At 40.5% G+C, this 16060-nt stretch overlaps 1 protein-coding gene across 6 annotated transcripts in view; it reads right to left on the bottom strand.

Moving 5' to 3' along the window:
- sema6e (sema domain, transmembrane domain (TM), and cytoplasmic domain, (semaphorin) 6E) overlaps positions 1–16060 on the bottom strand; it is a 151505-nt gene that overhangs the window by 9940 nt on the left and 125505 nt on the right. For 4 of the 6 annotated variants that reach the window (XM_038710540.1, XM_038710539.1, XM_038710541.1 and 1 more), the window contains 3 exons: positions 9811–9869; positions 9307–9357; positions 5084–5239 (listed from right to left, as the gene is read on the bottom strand). In XM_038710540.1, the coding sequence (XP_038566468.1) occupies positions 5084–5239; positions 9307–9357; positions 9811–9869 (266 nt within the window). The remainder of the gene's footprint in view (positions 1–5083; positions 5240–9306; positions 9358–9810; positions 9870–16060) is intronic. The other 2 variants (XM_038710543.1, XM_038710544.1) reach the window with 2 other exon arrangements.

The following is a 16060-nucleotide window of genomic DNA, read 5'->3' as shown; positions in this document are numbered from 1 at the left end:
TTTTTACATCTTGTTTTTACTTTTAAAAAGGGTAATAAACATTAAAATATACTAAAACAAATACTGATACTGATGTGGAATGTAGCCTCTCTGAAGAGCAGATATTGTGACGGTGGTTAGAGGGGACACACAGCCAGAGCCCAGTGACTGGATGATACAGCCGGTGTCTGTTGCCATGGTCTTTAGAAGTATAAATAACTCTTTAGAAAACTAGCTGGCACCGATGTCCCCCCCAGGACGGCAGCCATTCTTCATGGAAAGGTTCAGACCGAGTTCACTCTCTGCTCTCCTCCTGTAGTGTTTTAATGAGTTTGAAAACGCCTGCTTTACTTGATTCTATTATCGAGCCATCTCCCTGTGCTTGTCAGCTAAATTAGCTGCTAGCCTGGCTTTGGAGTCCAACCCACGCTAGATCCTCTAAATGTGCAGAAGAGTCACAGGAAAGGTCAAATTACAATAGAGGGCAGGAGAGGTGCACAAAACAAACCAGAGAGGTCTACAACCAGGGGTATTGTGCAACACCGCTTTGCTTACACACATGATGGAGAGGTGGAGGTTCGCTGGCCAGATACAGCTCTAGAGCGACCTGACCGCTGGCATTTTTCTAAATTTCAGCAGGTCCCTGCACTTGCCTTGTATTCTTGCCTGTTTTTTACATAATGTAATGCAGCTACCCACATCTCAGTGAATATTTCACCTCACAGTTTTTATCTGTCCATAACTGATCTACATAAAACAAAAATACAAATGTGGTTAGGATTAACAGGGCTGCGTGAATTAGGTGAGTTACAGTGTTTGTACTTGCAGCTTATAGCGATTATATCTCACAGACATTTATGGATAATGTAGATTTACAGATGGTTTATTTCTCATATAAGCTTTAAGAGATGCTTGCTGAGAGGCGTTCTTTTGAAACTTGGGAAACTTTTCTGAGCTATCCAAACTGTCTCAACTGTCACAAATAATAAAAGGAGAATTTTAGAATTGTGACAGTCGTGAAGGAAATTGCTAGTTTAATTACAAAATAGGTTTCATATGTATGTAAGACAAGTAGATATTTGTGAGAAGGTTGAGATTCATATTCCTGCTCAGGGGACTAACAACTGGGCTAACGTGAGGATCAAACCTGCAAATGATGACCCTATATGCATTTTGTATGCATGAGCTTTTAGATGTTTACTTAGGATTAACACACAGACAGGGCTGTAATGAGCCTATTGGATTTCTAAACATAACATCTTAGTTCTGTCTTCAGAGAATTAAGCAGACAGATAATTGCTAACCATTGCCACCAACATTTAATCAGCTAAGTATCACGGTCTTCAAGGGAAAGCTTGTGTTAAGAGGCCTTTTAGACATGTCACAGTAGGAAAAGCACAGAAAAGAGCCATCAGTAATGTTATTAGTAACACCTGTGCTTTTCCTGGTATGGCAAGTCAGTTTCTGCTGTGAAAAGAGCTTTTAGTTCCTAGTGTTTGCATGTTTATGATAATGCTTGCTGGTTAAGTAGCCTTGTGGCTAAAACTTTTTTCACCTTTTTAAAAGCTTTTTCTAAACCTCTGGGAGCAAATGCAGGTCAAGTGTAAAATAATTTGAGATCAAGTCCAAGTCAGATCTAAAGTCTAACACAGAATAACACCTTATCTAAACAGGGTGTGTGGTGAAAGCAGCTGCAGTCGCACATTAGTGTCTACACTGGAGGCGCTCAGCCACAGCAGAATATACACTGAAAAACATGGCTGAAATGCACCGTGTCAAGTCAAGATGACTGCATTTGATTATGTGACTTTCACAGTAACAGGCCTAAAAACTAAATATGTAAGGCCTGCCTGTGACTGTTATTGTTGCACTTCTTTTACCTGGTAAAATTTCTTCTATGTTTTTGCTTTTTCCAAATTCCCATTATTGCGAGTTGGACTTAACTCCAAGTCTCAAATCTACAGGTTGCAAACTTTGTCCGCAAACTTTGTCAGTAGACTCCAAAGTACCAAAACTCACCAAATGTTTCAAAATAGCGATTTGGGACAGTATGAAAGCTGCGCAGTCTTTTATACATGAGGCCCCTGGTCTTTTTAGAGGATAGCGGTTGTATTTTTACGATAACACATAACTTAGACGGGCTAACTCTTTGTTGGAGCAACTTAGTAGGGCTAGGAGTAAAGACGAGACAATTTTCTTTGTAACAGTGACCAATATACACATGTATCGGTTTCGTAACTTGTGTTTAGGTACCTTTGTCACTCTTGATAGCGGCCAAATATAGAACAGCCTATCTACGTTCAGTTGTCTACTGGCCCACCTTCAGGCTCCTGGGAGATTTGTGACACATCTGCAGAGCCTCTACAGAAGGTACAGACAGAAAAGCAGATATGTGGTGAGAAATGGACAGGAAGTAAGAGATTGGAGGCCTTCTTGGAACTGTGATGCTGTTACTTCGACACCAGCTCCTCTGCTTCTTTATCAACCCGCTCGCCCAGCGCTTCGGATTGAACCAGCAGCATCACAGTCTCTGGCTGAAATAGATTGCGTTGCTGTTTCTATTACTTCCTACGCCTCCTCCCCTCCCCCTTGTTGTCCGACTCCCTGGCTCAGGCCTCTGCTGGTTATTTATTTGTTATGGGCTTTTCTCATTTGGGCCCGAGTAGCTCATCATTGCAGCTGGAGAGTCTGTCTGCGTGAATGGAAGCTTCTTTCACTTGCTGAGGATTTATGGACTTCTGACATGGTGCCTGTGCAAGCAACCAGCAAGAAAAGGACAAAAACTGCTTCATGCTGCCTCGTCCTCCCTGAATCACATCCAAATGAACTGAATCCTCCTCATAAACTTGCAGGAAAACGCTCCAGTGTTTTGAAGGGGACAAACCCAAAGCTTTCCCTCTCTTTTTACAGCTCTAGTCTCTGATCATTTGAGGGTCAGAGAGATGTTATGCTGCACTTCCCATCATAGTTATGGAGCTCTCTGACTTGCATTACCTACTTTTGAAAGAGCGTAATGTTAATCAGTATGAGTGCGAACTGTCAAATTAAAAATTTAAGAAATAATGAGACTCAACCATATAAAGATCAAGATGTAATTAAATATTCAAGAACTGGTTGGAGTTTTATAGGTCATGTCATTTATTGAGGTAGCTGGATGGTGTGGCGTAATTGTCTGCGCTGTTACTGCAAGATTACAGGGTTTGAAGCCTTTACCAATGTGTGAATAGAAAGTAAAGTAAAAACAGTAGTTTTAGTTCCAGAAGTAAGGAAACCACATTCAAAATGACTTTGACATCTGTAATTACACAAATTATGAGCATCTAGCCCAACAATATAACCCCTAGAGCTACAATGATTAGTCAATTAATCGTTTAAGTAATTTCTTCAAGACAAAATGCCAAAATGTGGATGGCTCCAGCTTTGGAAATGATAAGATTTGCTGCTTTTCTTTCAGACTGTTGGTTGGCAATTTAAAGATGTCATCTTGGGTTCCTCGATAGACATTTTTCACTATTCTGTTATGTTTATTTAACAGACCAAAAAATACATTGACAAAGTAATCCATACATGAGGACACATAGTAAATTGATACCTAACATTTTAGCTTGTTGATTCTTTGATGTACATTGTTTTTAGTGGCCTTGACTAAACATGAGGGAGGGTGCCCCCAATGAGGGAGCCAAATGTTGCTGCACAAGTTCTCACGTGTGATTAAATCTTGTGCTTATAGTGTTTGAAGACTGCTGTGCAGGCGATAGTTTGTCTTCACATCATGTAGTCGCAATGATTAAGCCCTCCACTTTTTTTGTACTTTACTTTGTACTGTAATAAAGCAGTGTGCCTTGGTTTTTTGGTGGAGAACCCATTCCCTTTTTTGAGTATAAGTGTTATTCAGAATTCTGATTTTAATTTCAAGTACAGCAGTAGATACTCATTTTACTTATAAATGGACATAACCAGCATTTCACTTTGTCAGAGACAGATCAAAGAAAGCCTCACTGAGAGACTCTGTTAAGTTATAGAAGCTAATAGAACAGCAGTTTGTCTGGAAGTTGACGTCAGGACTTTGGATCTCTACACTTTTGACTTTGCTGCGTTCTCTCAAATGGGAATGGAAATTATATGTAAATGAACGGTCAGATAGAGCGAGAGTTGCTACCTGGCTTGTGCTTTGATTTTTTCAGTTTGTTGGAAAACACTGAGGGAATATTTGTGTGTGTTGACGAGCTAAATAAAAGATGAGGAGAGGCCATGTGGGAGCAGTGTTGTTTAGGCTCAGGTTCTCTACATGATTTGAGGAGTTAATTAGAGCCAATGCAGTATTTATTTCAAGTAATTAAATCTTTGACAGGCATGGCTGCTGTGCTGAGAAACGTATGGCTGAACATAAAGGGACAAAAAAGATCCTTCTCTAATATTCTTCAGGCCCTGTCCGAACCATGTTTCTCTCTCTTCAGAGATAATGTACGGCGTCTTATTCAAAGAAATTCAACACTTATCATTCAGCACCCTTCCTTCTAATCATCAACATCATGTAACGCTGAGACTAAGGGTACGGAAAAAAAAACATTGATTAGCAACACTTTCTGCCTTTCACTAAGAGATTGGTTTGACTAGTGAGTTAAGAGTTAGTGAGCTAATGAAAGTGATATTTCACCCTGGAAGAACACTTTAACATATCATTAGCATTAGCATGCATAACATCATATGACTTCTTGAATGGTCAGCCTTCACAAGGAACGGCTTTCTGCTTTTACTGGTCAGGACTCATCTCAGCGACTATCTCAGTAATCATCAGAAATTGCAAAGAGAATGTATTTTTTGAAATCTACAACCATAGTTGGAGAATATAAAATAAAAGAGGTGATTTGAATTTGTGTAATTTTACATTAGCTGTTTGAAATGAGTACCATTACTATGGAAACGCAGGTCGCATGATTATACTGATGCAGGCATGCCTGTTGAAAATGAGATACTGTTAAACCAGAGTGAAACAATTTTTTGTTAGTGGTCAGTCTGGTTAGAAGTGTACGTAAGAGGCGTTCGGGGCCCAGCAGTGTAATCCCCCGCAGATTCACTGAGGACAGACATCCCTCCCCCTTACCCTCCATCTCCACACTGATTGGCTCCGAGTCAGGTGACCCTTGTTCCCCCACAGGGGGAGGGCCATCAGGACCTGTACCTCTTTCAGGGTCACCTGCCTCCTTTGGGAATGCCGCCGCATGATAGGTAGTGCTGGCGCTTGTGGGTGTGGTCTTCCCTGTGGTTGTAACGAAGGGGGGAGGAGGAGGGGGAGGTAACAGAGTGAGTGATTAGTGAAATGTGAATCAGCCTGGACAATCAACTTCAGAGACAGGGTGAGTCTTGAGTGGAAGGAAAACTGCCGTTAACATAAAGACCCAGTGATGATAGTGAGCAACATGATGAGCACACACAGCAGAATTTAATTCATCCATCAGTTCACTTCCCCACAGATACAAGATGATGTCAAGTGCTGCAGTTTACTTTACAAGCCGTTTAATACCCACATTCAGTCTCTCCAGGTGATTTTGGCATTCCAACATTTGCAGTGACATATCCACAGTTTTCCATAATATGTCTTGTAGTTCTGGTATTCATAACTCATATCCTTTAAAATATATCTCACTGCACATTTAGTGACTCTTTAAAGGTTCAGTGTGTAAGTTTAAGTGTCATCTGGTGGTGAGGGATTGCGAATTGCAACCAACAACCCACTTACCGCTCACCTCTCTCTTTGTAAGCGTGTAGGAGAAGCTACGGCGGCCGACACGCTCTGTCAGCTATTGTGCTAAATAATATGTGTGGTCCTCCATTTGTGCAAATTTCACTTCGGTTCTTACTTCAAATCAGCCAGACAACAACTACTTCTACTCCTTTGTACGTATTCAATGTAGTGGCAAAACTGTCGAGCGGTTTGTCAGTTTGGGCTACTGTAGAAACATGGCGGTGCAACATGGCAACTTCCATGTCAGGGTCCCGTGGTGTATGTAACGGCTCATTATGCAAGGTCACACCACTGAAAACAGTTATAACAGTAATAGTATATTATATTGAATTCCTGTCAACAGACCCTGCGAATTATTACACACTGGACCTTTGAAATGTCCTAACACAGTTATCTGACAGTTTGTCAGATGAGCTTCAGCCTGGAAAAGTTGACACTACACTAATAATAAAGTATATTAACATTCTTGAATGGCTTTGGAATTTTTACAAGCTGCAACAAAAGTTTCAGGCACTTATAATGTTTAGCTCCTGGGTCAATATACCATCATAATTTCAGAGAATGACAGGCTTTCACTTTTCACTTTGTTGAACTCCACCCTCTTTTGTTACTAAACCACTCAGTAATCATTTAATCCTGGCTCTCCAGCTTATTTTACAGAAACATCCCCCCCCCCCCCCCTTTTTTTTAACATGGACTTGAACTCCGACCACAGATAAAACTCCTCTGCATCCATTCTGCTAAGTGTTTTCACAGATAAGTTGAAATAGACACAGGTGGCTGGATAGGTTTTTTTCACCACAGCTCTTTTCCACTACCTCACCCGAGCCGAGCTGTTTCACAGGAACTCTGTCACCTTGAGGCGTACCAGCAAACATTATGACGGCCACATTTGGAATCATTTCAAAACATATGCCAAGAAACATGCTGGGCATTAGCTGCTACAGGCCTTGCATTATCAAACATATTTATCTTTATGACACACTCATCTTGACTGCATTATTAGCTCTCTGTTGTCCTTGAGGTCTGGGGATCAGCATGTGGCTACTGGCTTGAGCACCTGCACTAATAAGCCAGCCATAATGTTAGCATTGTGCAGAACTCACACTCAGACTGATGGAAAAGGGAGCCAGTTGACAGCGTTCCCTCTGAATGAAGGTGCCCCGTCAGTTTGCCATCTGTGCCAGGCAAATTAAAACTGTACACCAGTGGGTGTTTGGCCCCGACACCTCGGACAATAGCTCCAGTACTTCATCATTACTTCAATTTATAATGATTGTGTTTTTCTGAGTGTGCACGTTGGATCATATTGTTTGTCCTGTTTTACTGTTAAAGTACTAAAAAATGCACAGAGGAACATTTGATTACCTACACAGCCAGGCTTTTGTCTCACGCCCTTCCCTCTGCTGGCTGTGATTGTTTGGGTGACAGGGAAGAGGAAGAAAGAAATGTCCCTGCCTTTGGTGTGCTTTCGAAGAGGGAATGGAGCCCCTGTGTGACAACAGCTTTGTTCGGCATATGGGGCGTGTTATTGTCTAGGAAAGCTGATAATTGATCTTCAGTGCAGAGACTTAAAAGGCTTTTGTTTGAATCAGCTAGAAAAAAAAATAAACACCAAAAAACAAGAGAGACAGAATCTGACTGCGTGTGGAGAACTTCAAACAGTGCAGTGAAGCATCAAGGTGGTGAGAGCCCCGTAGGATTAAGCAGGAGGGTTGCTCATCAAGTCTTGCTACCGACCGAGTGGTAATTCCTTCAGCAGGGATGCTTTACAGACTACTGAGGCACTGTGGAGGTCCGAGCGGAAGCCTCTGGCAGACAAAGTGGCCTCTGTTCTGAGAAAGAGACTGAGGGAAATGCAGGATGGATGGTTCTGCTGAGACGTAATGGCCGAAAATTTCAAACATGATGGGCTCAATGACGATGCTAATCACTGTGTTGGATCAACCACTGCCATTAGCTCCCCTGTGTCCCAATTTGTCTAGTGACAAAAGGATCTGACTTTGAGCAAGTCTTAAGAACTCCTCAAAGTTCAGGCTGGTGCTTTAGTTGTGAAGATAAAAGCAAATGAGGCTGGCCAACAGCTGATTGAAAATTATCTGATTAAAAATGATTGCTTTTGAATGTTGCAGTGTTAGAAAATTGAACACCACCTCCTCGATCTTATCCGAGAGCTAGCCAGCTTGGCGGCATTTCTATTTCTATTCCGGCCATGCCAGGGGCTGCGCGGTGTGGCCAGCGGGAGAGTAATGGGACGTGACAGGGATGATGATCCTTCTTGATACAGGGCATTAGGCAGCCTAGACAGCGGAGCTGCTGGTCCATCAAAGGAGTGAAGCTTCAGACAATGGCTTCAATGTTTAAGCTGTCAGACTGGCTGAGAAGGAGAGGTGGCCACAACCATTCAGCTGCCTCAATAATATACCCTGTAACCTCCCAATCTGTAAAGTGCAGAAACATTTACTTTGTATGCATATAACTGAATAAATCTGATCCTCTTCCCCAGAAAAAGTAACACTGAGTGAGCAGGTTGAGGTTCAATCTTTATAAACAGATGTGATGATATATATGAATGCAGAACCTGTAGGCAAGGGACAAGATTTTGGTATCAAAGGCATTCTGATCTCTGTTTGTAGTCAGAGTAGTATTGATCACACAGGTTTGAGTGGGCTTTGGTTACATGCAGGTAAAGAGTCCATCTGGAGAGCAAAAGAGGCAGAACGCATTGGTGGGAAAGCAATCTCTGAACAATTTACCTTTTCATCAATCTGAAAACCCTAGATATTAGCTTTGCCAATGTACATGCATTCAAATCTTCTTCACATGATGGTGATAGCTTGTGAGATTGCTAATCTGACTGTAAACAATGTCCAGCGCACAGAAGTAGTAGTCTTGGCCCTGATATCTGTTATCCGAATGTGCCCTGGCTCCACCGGAGGCCCCAAAACATTGAATGATGCCTTCAGAGGCTAAATCGCCGTAAGACAATAGATTCCGAGATAAGTCAAGGTTCATTATGTTGTTCAAGTGTATTTACATTATTTAACATTATGGGTCTTATTTTCATAGTTTTTGGCCATAACTTTTAATGTAACATTTAATCACCAACTTCAAACATCAAAACAGAAACAAGGGCAGGAATACAAGCAGATGATCAGATAGGTTGTAAAACTTTTACCCAGTCTGTCCGTGGTAAACGGCTCATCAGTGTGTGTGAACAGGGTGACTCTAATATAGTGTATAGTGCTTTAAGTGGTCGGACAGACTAGACAGACTACAGATACAGACCATTTACCATACGATGGCCAAAACTGATAAAACAAGACCCAGACTGCAAAAAAAAAAAAAAAAAACACTCATCAACTCTAAATCATTGGCTGTTGACGAAACACAAACCAGCTGTTGCAAGAATTTAACCACAACCTCTTTGGCTATAAGTTAACTTCTTTAAAAACTAGTTTGCTTAAAATCCTACTTGAGTGTAAGACTGCCTACGGAGTTCAGTTTGCTAGCTTCTACTCTGTAACCAGCTCGATCAGCTGAGGCAGTTAAATGAAAAGATAAAAGACATGTCCACTGACCATATGCTGAATCTAGTGCCGTGTTTTGCTTGCGAGTGGTTGCCAGGACATCTGGAGAAAGAAAAACAGTGTCTGTGGTTATGATTTGTCAAGATTCCTGGTTTCTGGGCTACACTTAATTCATTTCTAATGGGAAACATCTATTGTTGAATTTGTCCTGTTTGTGGTTCTGAGCACATCCCAGACAAATGCAAAAGAGCTATAACAACCCACTTTGTCTTACATAAAAACACTTCTATGAGCAAATGCTTAATTAACATTGAAAGATTGAGAACAGCATTTCAGCAGGGATTGAGAATGGGGGTGGACAAACTACTCTTCAAGCTCCTTCAACATGAATTGAATTGCTGCCCTTGTTGAAATAAATACATTGTAATTATAGCATTATAATTCATTAGATCCAAATCACCTGTGCCTGCTGTCGCTCTGTCAATAGGTGTTTTGTCTCTCTTTCTTTAACGCTTATGTAAAATCTCCGAGAATAAATAAATGTTTCCAACTCACCGTGGCAGGTATCTGGGTGCTGATGGTAACCGTTCTCTACATCCTGTTCAAACCCACTTCTGAGGAGTAAGAAACAAAGACACACACAGAAAGACACAAGAGACACATCAGTAAATTTGCATTAATCCATTTCCCTGATTGTTGATTTCTAACAAAAGCACTTCATTGAGTCTTTCCAAAATTGGTTTGTTGATGAGGACTGTTTGGAGATGGGGAGGTAAGTGCACCATTGCAAAATGTAATTTTTTTGCGTCTGGTTGAAGTCAGTGTCTGCATCTCACATTTGTTGTTGGGACACAGTGGTGGCTGGACCAGAAGGGAAAATTCACCCTTGGAGCTTGTTATGAGGTTGTATATTGCTTCTTACAATTTTGTGGCATTCAGCAGTTCCACAAGTCAGTTTGTGATGAAAAGTTGTAATTTTCTTTTGTGTCCTCAAGCTGCCTCCTCTGCTTGTACATTTCTAGATCAGGGCCCCTCTCGTCATACAGTACATAGCACTTTCTGTAGCTGCATTGTATTTGAGCCTACTGAGGCTACTGCTGGTGAAATTGGTACCTTGCAATGAATGTCTAACTGTATGATTGATTGTTAAATGTCAGAGAAAAATAGTCTAGAGGGAAGTGTTGATCCACAAAAACCTGTCATTTACTTACACTTTTGTGGACACAATTTCTGATGTTGAAACCTCCACATTGCATGGGAAACATATTCACAAGACATCTATATTTTGGCCTGCTTTCTATGGGAATAAGTAAAATACACTGAAAATGAAATGTTATCGTCAAAAGCAGTGTGGGAGGATTTTTGAGGGAAAAATAAGGACAAGGTGTGCAAATTCAAAAAAGTGTTATGATCCTGGGGTCATATATTGTTGTTTGTTTATCTCACCCTGCACTGTCAGCTGTCTCCTCCCTTAGAGTGTGTGTGTGTATGCAGGTAATGGAGAACAGGTGGACACACTGGATTGGTCCTGCAGAGCTGATTGCTACCTCCTGATTGGTCACCGGGATGACAGCAGCCATTGTAAGCCCCGCTGACAGGAACTCCCTTCTCTCTCTTCTTTGTTGTAGCTTTGTTGTGTCAACTACAAGCAGTTAGTAGGAGTGAGAAGCCCTTTTTTGTTTGCTCCCCTTTTCTCCTGTTTTTGAGATTAGAAGCCTAGTTTAGAGCTTTGTCTTTTCTTTACTTTTTGGTTTAGGAAAGTTTTAGGTTTTCTGTTTTGGTTGTTGTTTTGGGCACTGCTCATCTCTGAAGCTAATAAAAGCCGCTAAATTGTTTTTCCTTTGTTCTGGCATTGCTTGGGAACGGGAAGAGTGTTAAGCCACACATTTATGTTTAATCCTGGATACCCCTAGACTTTGGCACGTAATAAAAGGAATACATGGTGTGGTTTAAAAAACCCTTTTTACTACTTGGTTTTACCATCTAATTCAAGAACATAGTGGATTTTATTTACAATATGGATGAGTTGCCCTTTTTACCACATCTGTGCAACTACATTGTACTCAATAACTTAAATCTAATAAAAATCTAAGTTAATTTAAACAGAGGAACATGAGCAAAAAAAAGGAAATAAAAGCTCAATCATGCCAAATAAATCCTTTAAAAATGTTTTACTGTGCAAGTTCTGCCATTCTGAACTTGCTGCTGCGCAACCCAAATCCTCTGTATCCGCCTTTTGAACCACTCCTCCAAACTAACAAGAAACCCAATCTGACAATTATTGATTTTCTGCTGCTCTGATGAAAATGTGCCTATGATTGATACACCGTTCTCCCTCCAACTGCACCATCTTTCACCTTCGAGTCAATCAGAAATGAAAAGTCTCATCCAGACGCAAACATTTGTTGCTTGAGTAATGCGATTGAGCCGACGCATGGTGGAGCGGAAGTCCTTCTACCCGAGCGAGCTTCACCCCGATGCCAACAATCTTCCCACACGTTGCAATGCACCATATAACAGACACGGGCTTATATACTGCATAAGCGTAATGATCCAGTATTCACACAAGACACTTTGTACAAGCATGCATGCACGCACGCCTACTCTATACCAAACCAATTAGTTCTTTATATAACCTAAACACAAACCTACATCTCACACAGATTATATGCAAACACAGTCTTCCAACACCCATCTATAATTAGCAGAAAACTTTTCACGCACACAAACACATACGTCCTACACAGACACAAGACAAACACATGATTTCGTACATGCATTTTTAGATTCCTTTCTAGAGACTAACACTCCTCAACATAACACACAACACAACACAGCTCTAGAGAGAAATGACACATGTCTAAATTTGAGACGCAGAAGTCAGTGAATAGCCAAAGTGCAAAAACATTGAACTCAGCTGGGAGGAAGAAAATCAACTCAAAGAATTAAGCACCTCAGTTTCTTCAGTGTGTGTTAAAGCAGCAACTCTGCTGTCAAGTTCAACTGTCAGGCTTAGAGATGTACGTTTGAAAAACCTGCTGCAAAAAGGCTGCTTAGCAAACAGAGACACACCTGGTGCACTAAATTAAACCCTCTCTTACTCACTAAAAACCGGCTAGTTGTTCGTAAGTTCCTTATGTTTCCTGAGAAAAGAGGGATTTGGTGTAAGACTGGAGGTGAAAATCAAATCAACAAATACCAGGCTGATGCTCTCTGTGCGTGTGTGTGTGTGTGTGTGTGTGTGTGTGTGTGTGTGTGTGTGTGTGTGTGTGTGTGTGTGTGTGTGTGTGTGTATAAAGCTTGTTTTCTTTGATATGAATCAAGTAAAATATTATATTTTCTTAAGTTAATATTTGAGTTTTTAAAGCAAAGGTTGAAAACCTTTTTGTGGCGGTTTAAAGTATAAGGCTGGTGTTATTTTATCTTTTTACCAGAAGCGAATACCAACAATGAATTCAACCTAATAACAATTGTCTGTGTAGCCAAAGTGTGATATAAACCTTTATTTTAGGTCATAGACATTCTTCGTCAAGAAATCATGAGAAAGTCACTGTATATATGCGTTCATCCACCTCTCATTAAGTATATTTATTAGCAAAAATCTAACTGAGGAGGATATGTTTCTGTATTGAAAAGAGGAGACTCAGTACGATGGAGACACCTTGACATCGCAGCACCCTCCTCTTGTTTCTTTTGCTGTAGAGACAATTTGTATCATTCTGCCACTTACCTCTTCTCCCTTTGAAAACGCAAAAACTGAAATTTCTGTCAAAACAGAGGCTCTTTTAGCATGTCAGCCCTCTCTCCATCCCCACAACGACTGACAAAAAGATCAGTCCACTTGGATCAGAAGAGACAACTTCATTAAAAAAACAAACACATACACACAAAAGCCACCTGAGTGGGAAAGTAGCAATGAAATCCAAGATCAGTTACTGGCGCTTGATTAATTATTTGATTGTAGCACATCCTTTCAAATATATTCACATACAGGTAGTTGATTTTTACATGCAAAAAATATAATTTTTATCGAATTGCGGTCCACATAGAGATTGTAGTTTATTCCTCGCAGCTCATCAAACTGACAAAGTGCTGTTAACCCAAGCACGCTCAGTGGCGTCTGTCTAATGTGGACCTACTCTCAGATCAACAATGCAAAACACAATTTACACACTGTGTATTGAAGTGAACCAGAGCTTGTAAAGAGTGGTTTGTTCCCTGGTAGGATGGCAGGTCACCTTTACGTTTGAAAAAGCTTGCCAGACTTGTTGGCACTCTTCACTATAATTGACCTTCTCTGGTGTTCATGCACATGAATAAACAGTTGAACACAACCATCAGGCAAAAAGTAATTTTGTTCTGCTCTGCTTTCCAAACACATGGAACTGTTGGCTCTCAGATGTCAACATCTGTCTGTTTTTTTCCCATAAACCCTTTCAGTCTGGGTTCATGTCCTGTAGCCGGCTCTGTTACACTTTAAAAATCTCCATCAAACAATGATTTGGTAGTTGAATTTTTGGTTGCTGTAAAGCTGCCATCTGAGCATTAAAGGCCCTTTTCTCACTTGGCCAAACAAACTGAATGTCTTTCCACCTGGTTTGGTAGTTTTAATGTGGGATCATTATTGCATCTTGGCACTGATAATAAAAGAGCTTTGCACTCAGTGGCACATTTTTGATTTCATTTAACAAATCAGACAAAAAACGCTATGGTAGGCAGGACTCTGATTTTAATAAATCCAGTGTTGACTTAACCTTAAATAACATGTCACATAGATGTGTTCATGGAAGGTGAGTATCTGCACAACAAATTAACACCAGCAGATAAGAGTCTGTAAATGAGATAAAAGACGAGCACAAACTACTGATTTCACAAGTAGCCCACATGACAACATGAAGTTTCAATCTAAAAACATGAAAGCAGATTGGCTATAAAGATTTTGAAACTAAACATGAACAAAACATGATAAGGATTCATTTTCTTTAAATAACATGATATTTAGTGGTTTGTTTCCTGAGGACAAGGACACATTATGATTCTAGATCAGATTATAATTATTTATATTGATTTGGTATCATGATGCATCATACAGCAGTTAGTGTTGACATTTGGGAGATTAAAGTCATACAATGTTTCGTGTTAAATAGCTTACTAATCGTTGAATCCAAACTGTTGACATACTGTTGACAGAGCTGGAGAAACATTTGAAAACTACCGCAGCCAGTGAAGGGTAAATACTGTGAGTGGGATGTGAGTGAGGGCTAATTTATAATCAAATTCCTCAGGCGTCAGGTCAGAGCCACAAATCAGCAGAAGTTCACCTCACTCTGAAGAAGTTCATTGACCTCCAGCTCTCTCTGCAGAGTTTCCAGTTTGTGTTGTTCGCGTCTTTCCAACATTCCAACAACAAATTAGCATTTTTTTGCAGTTTCACATGAGATTTTATGAGTTTCCCGATGACTACTCTAATAGTACCTGTCGACCAGTGTGCTATAACTAAAATCAAATTACATGTCTATAAGTGGCTTTGAAAGGGTTACATCTGCAACAACAACCCTGTCTCTGTCTGCCACTGCCCTGTCTGTGACTTGGGGCCACAGACAGGGCAGGCAAGGCAGAAAGTATTGAGACAAGAAAGAACACATTGTTGGTTTTTGTGAGATTTTTTTAGATAAAACTTTTACTAATGCAAGCACACCATTTTACTTCCAACTCATCTTATTTGTTAAATGTCCTTGCTTTTTATTTTTTTAATAATACTTTTTGGTATTTATTGATTATATTTCATTGCAGTTTGTAACTTTGTTTTGTAAAGTACTGTATATTTCTTCTTCTTATAACTATACTATTATTTTATCCTTTAACCTGCACTACATTCCTTGGCTGTCTTTTGTTTTGGAATTGTGCTTCAGTGAGAGTGATTACGTCAAATGCATAATGGATGAAATGTAAACTAAAACACGGTATGAAGTTGAGCCGTCCAGCCACGTAATCTTTCAATGTGAGAGACGAAGGGACAGAAAGAAGGCTGTGAATCCTCTCTCTTCTCCCTCTCCTATTCTCTGGATCAGCCACAAATCAGTCATTAAAATGCATGCCACCTTTGGATGAGAAAGGACAGGAGGAAAAAAAGAGACGGATTGTCCATGAGCAAGTGATGTGAGTGAGAGAGGAGACCGAGAAAGAGATAGAGAGTGGGGAAGTCCCGGGAGGAGGATGACTTTTGAGCTGCTTCATCTCAAACGCTGGTCAGGCTATTTCTGCTGCCTGATTCACATCAGTTCACCCTTCTCGTGTCCCATCACCATCCCTTTATCATTCTCATTCCCCTTCTGCCTTTTCACCATCCACTACTACCTCACCCCTTTCAATATATACATATCTACACTTAATGCATGTTACTTTAGGGCCAGACAGACACCCTGAGCAGACACTTGCTTCTTCTTGAATAGAAACACCTAAATAAAAACCAGATGTTCTGCACTTTGAAATTGGACTGATACAATTCACTCTCCCTTTCCTCCCACCGTTTTTTCCTTTGTTCATTTTGTTTCTTCACTACAGCTTCCCTCCTTTAATCCACTGCTCTTTACATCTACTTCTTGCTCTTAATTTCATCTATCTTAGTTCCCATATTTTTATTGTCTCTTTTCTTTCCTCTCCTCTTGTTTTCTCTGTCCATACTTCTCTCTCTCTGGCAGCAGGCTGATAGTTGAGTCTGGACAGGATATTTTGGCTAATCTCGCTCATGTTCTGGTCCATTGGTTTCCAGTGGGGCTCCGTTGCACGTTAAACATAGACTCAT

The sequence above is a fragment of the Micropterus salmoides genome, unplaced genomic scaffold (genome assembly GCF_014851395.1).
Source record: "Micropterus salmoides isolate LMB-PRFRI ecotype aquatic unplaced genomic scaffold, ASM1485139v1 Ms_hic_scaffold_11, whole genome shotgun sequence".
Lineage (NCBI taxonomy): Eukaryota > Metazoa > Chordata > Actinopteri > Centrarchiformes > Centrarchidae > Micropterus > Micropterus salmoides.
This window is presented reverse-complemented; position numbering and strand designations above follow the sequence as displayed.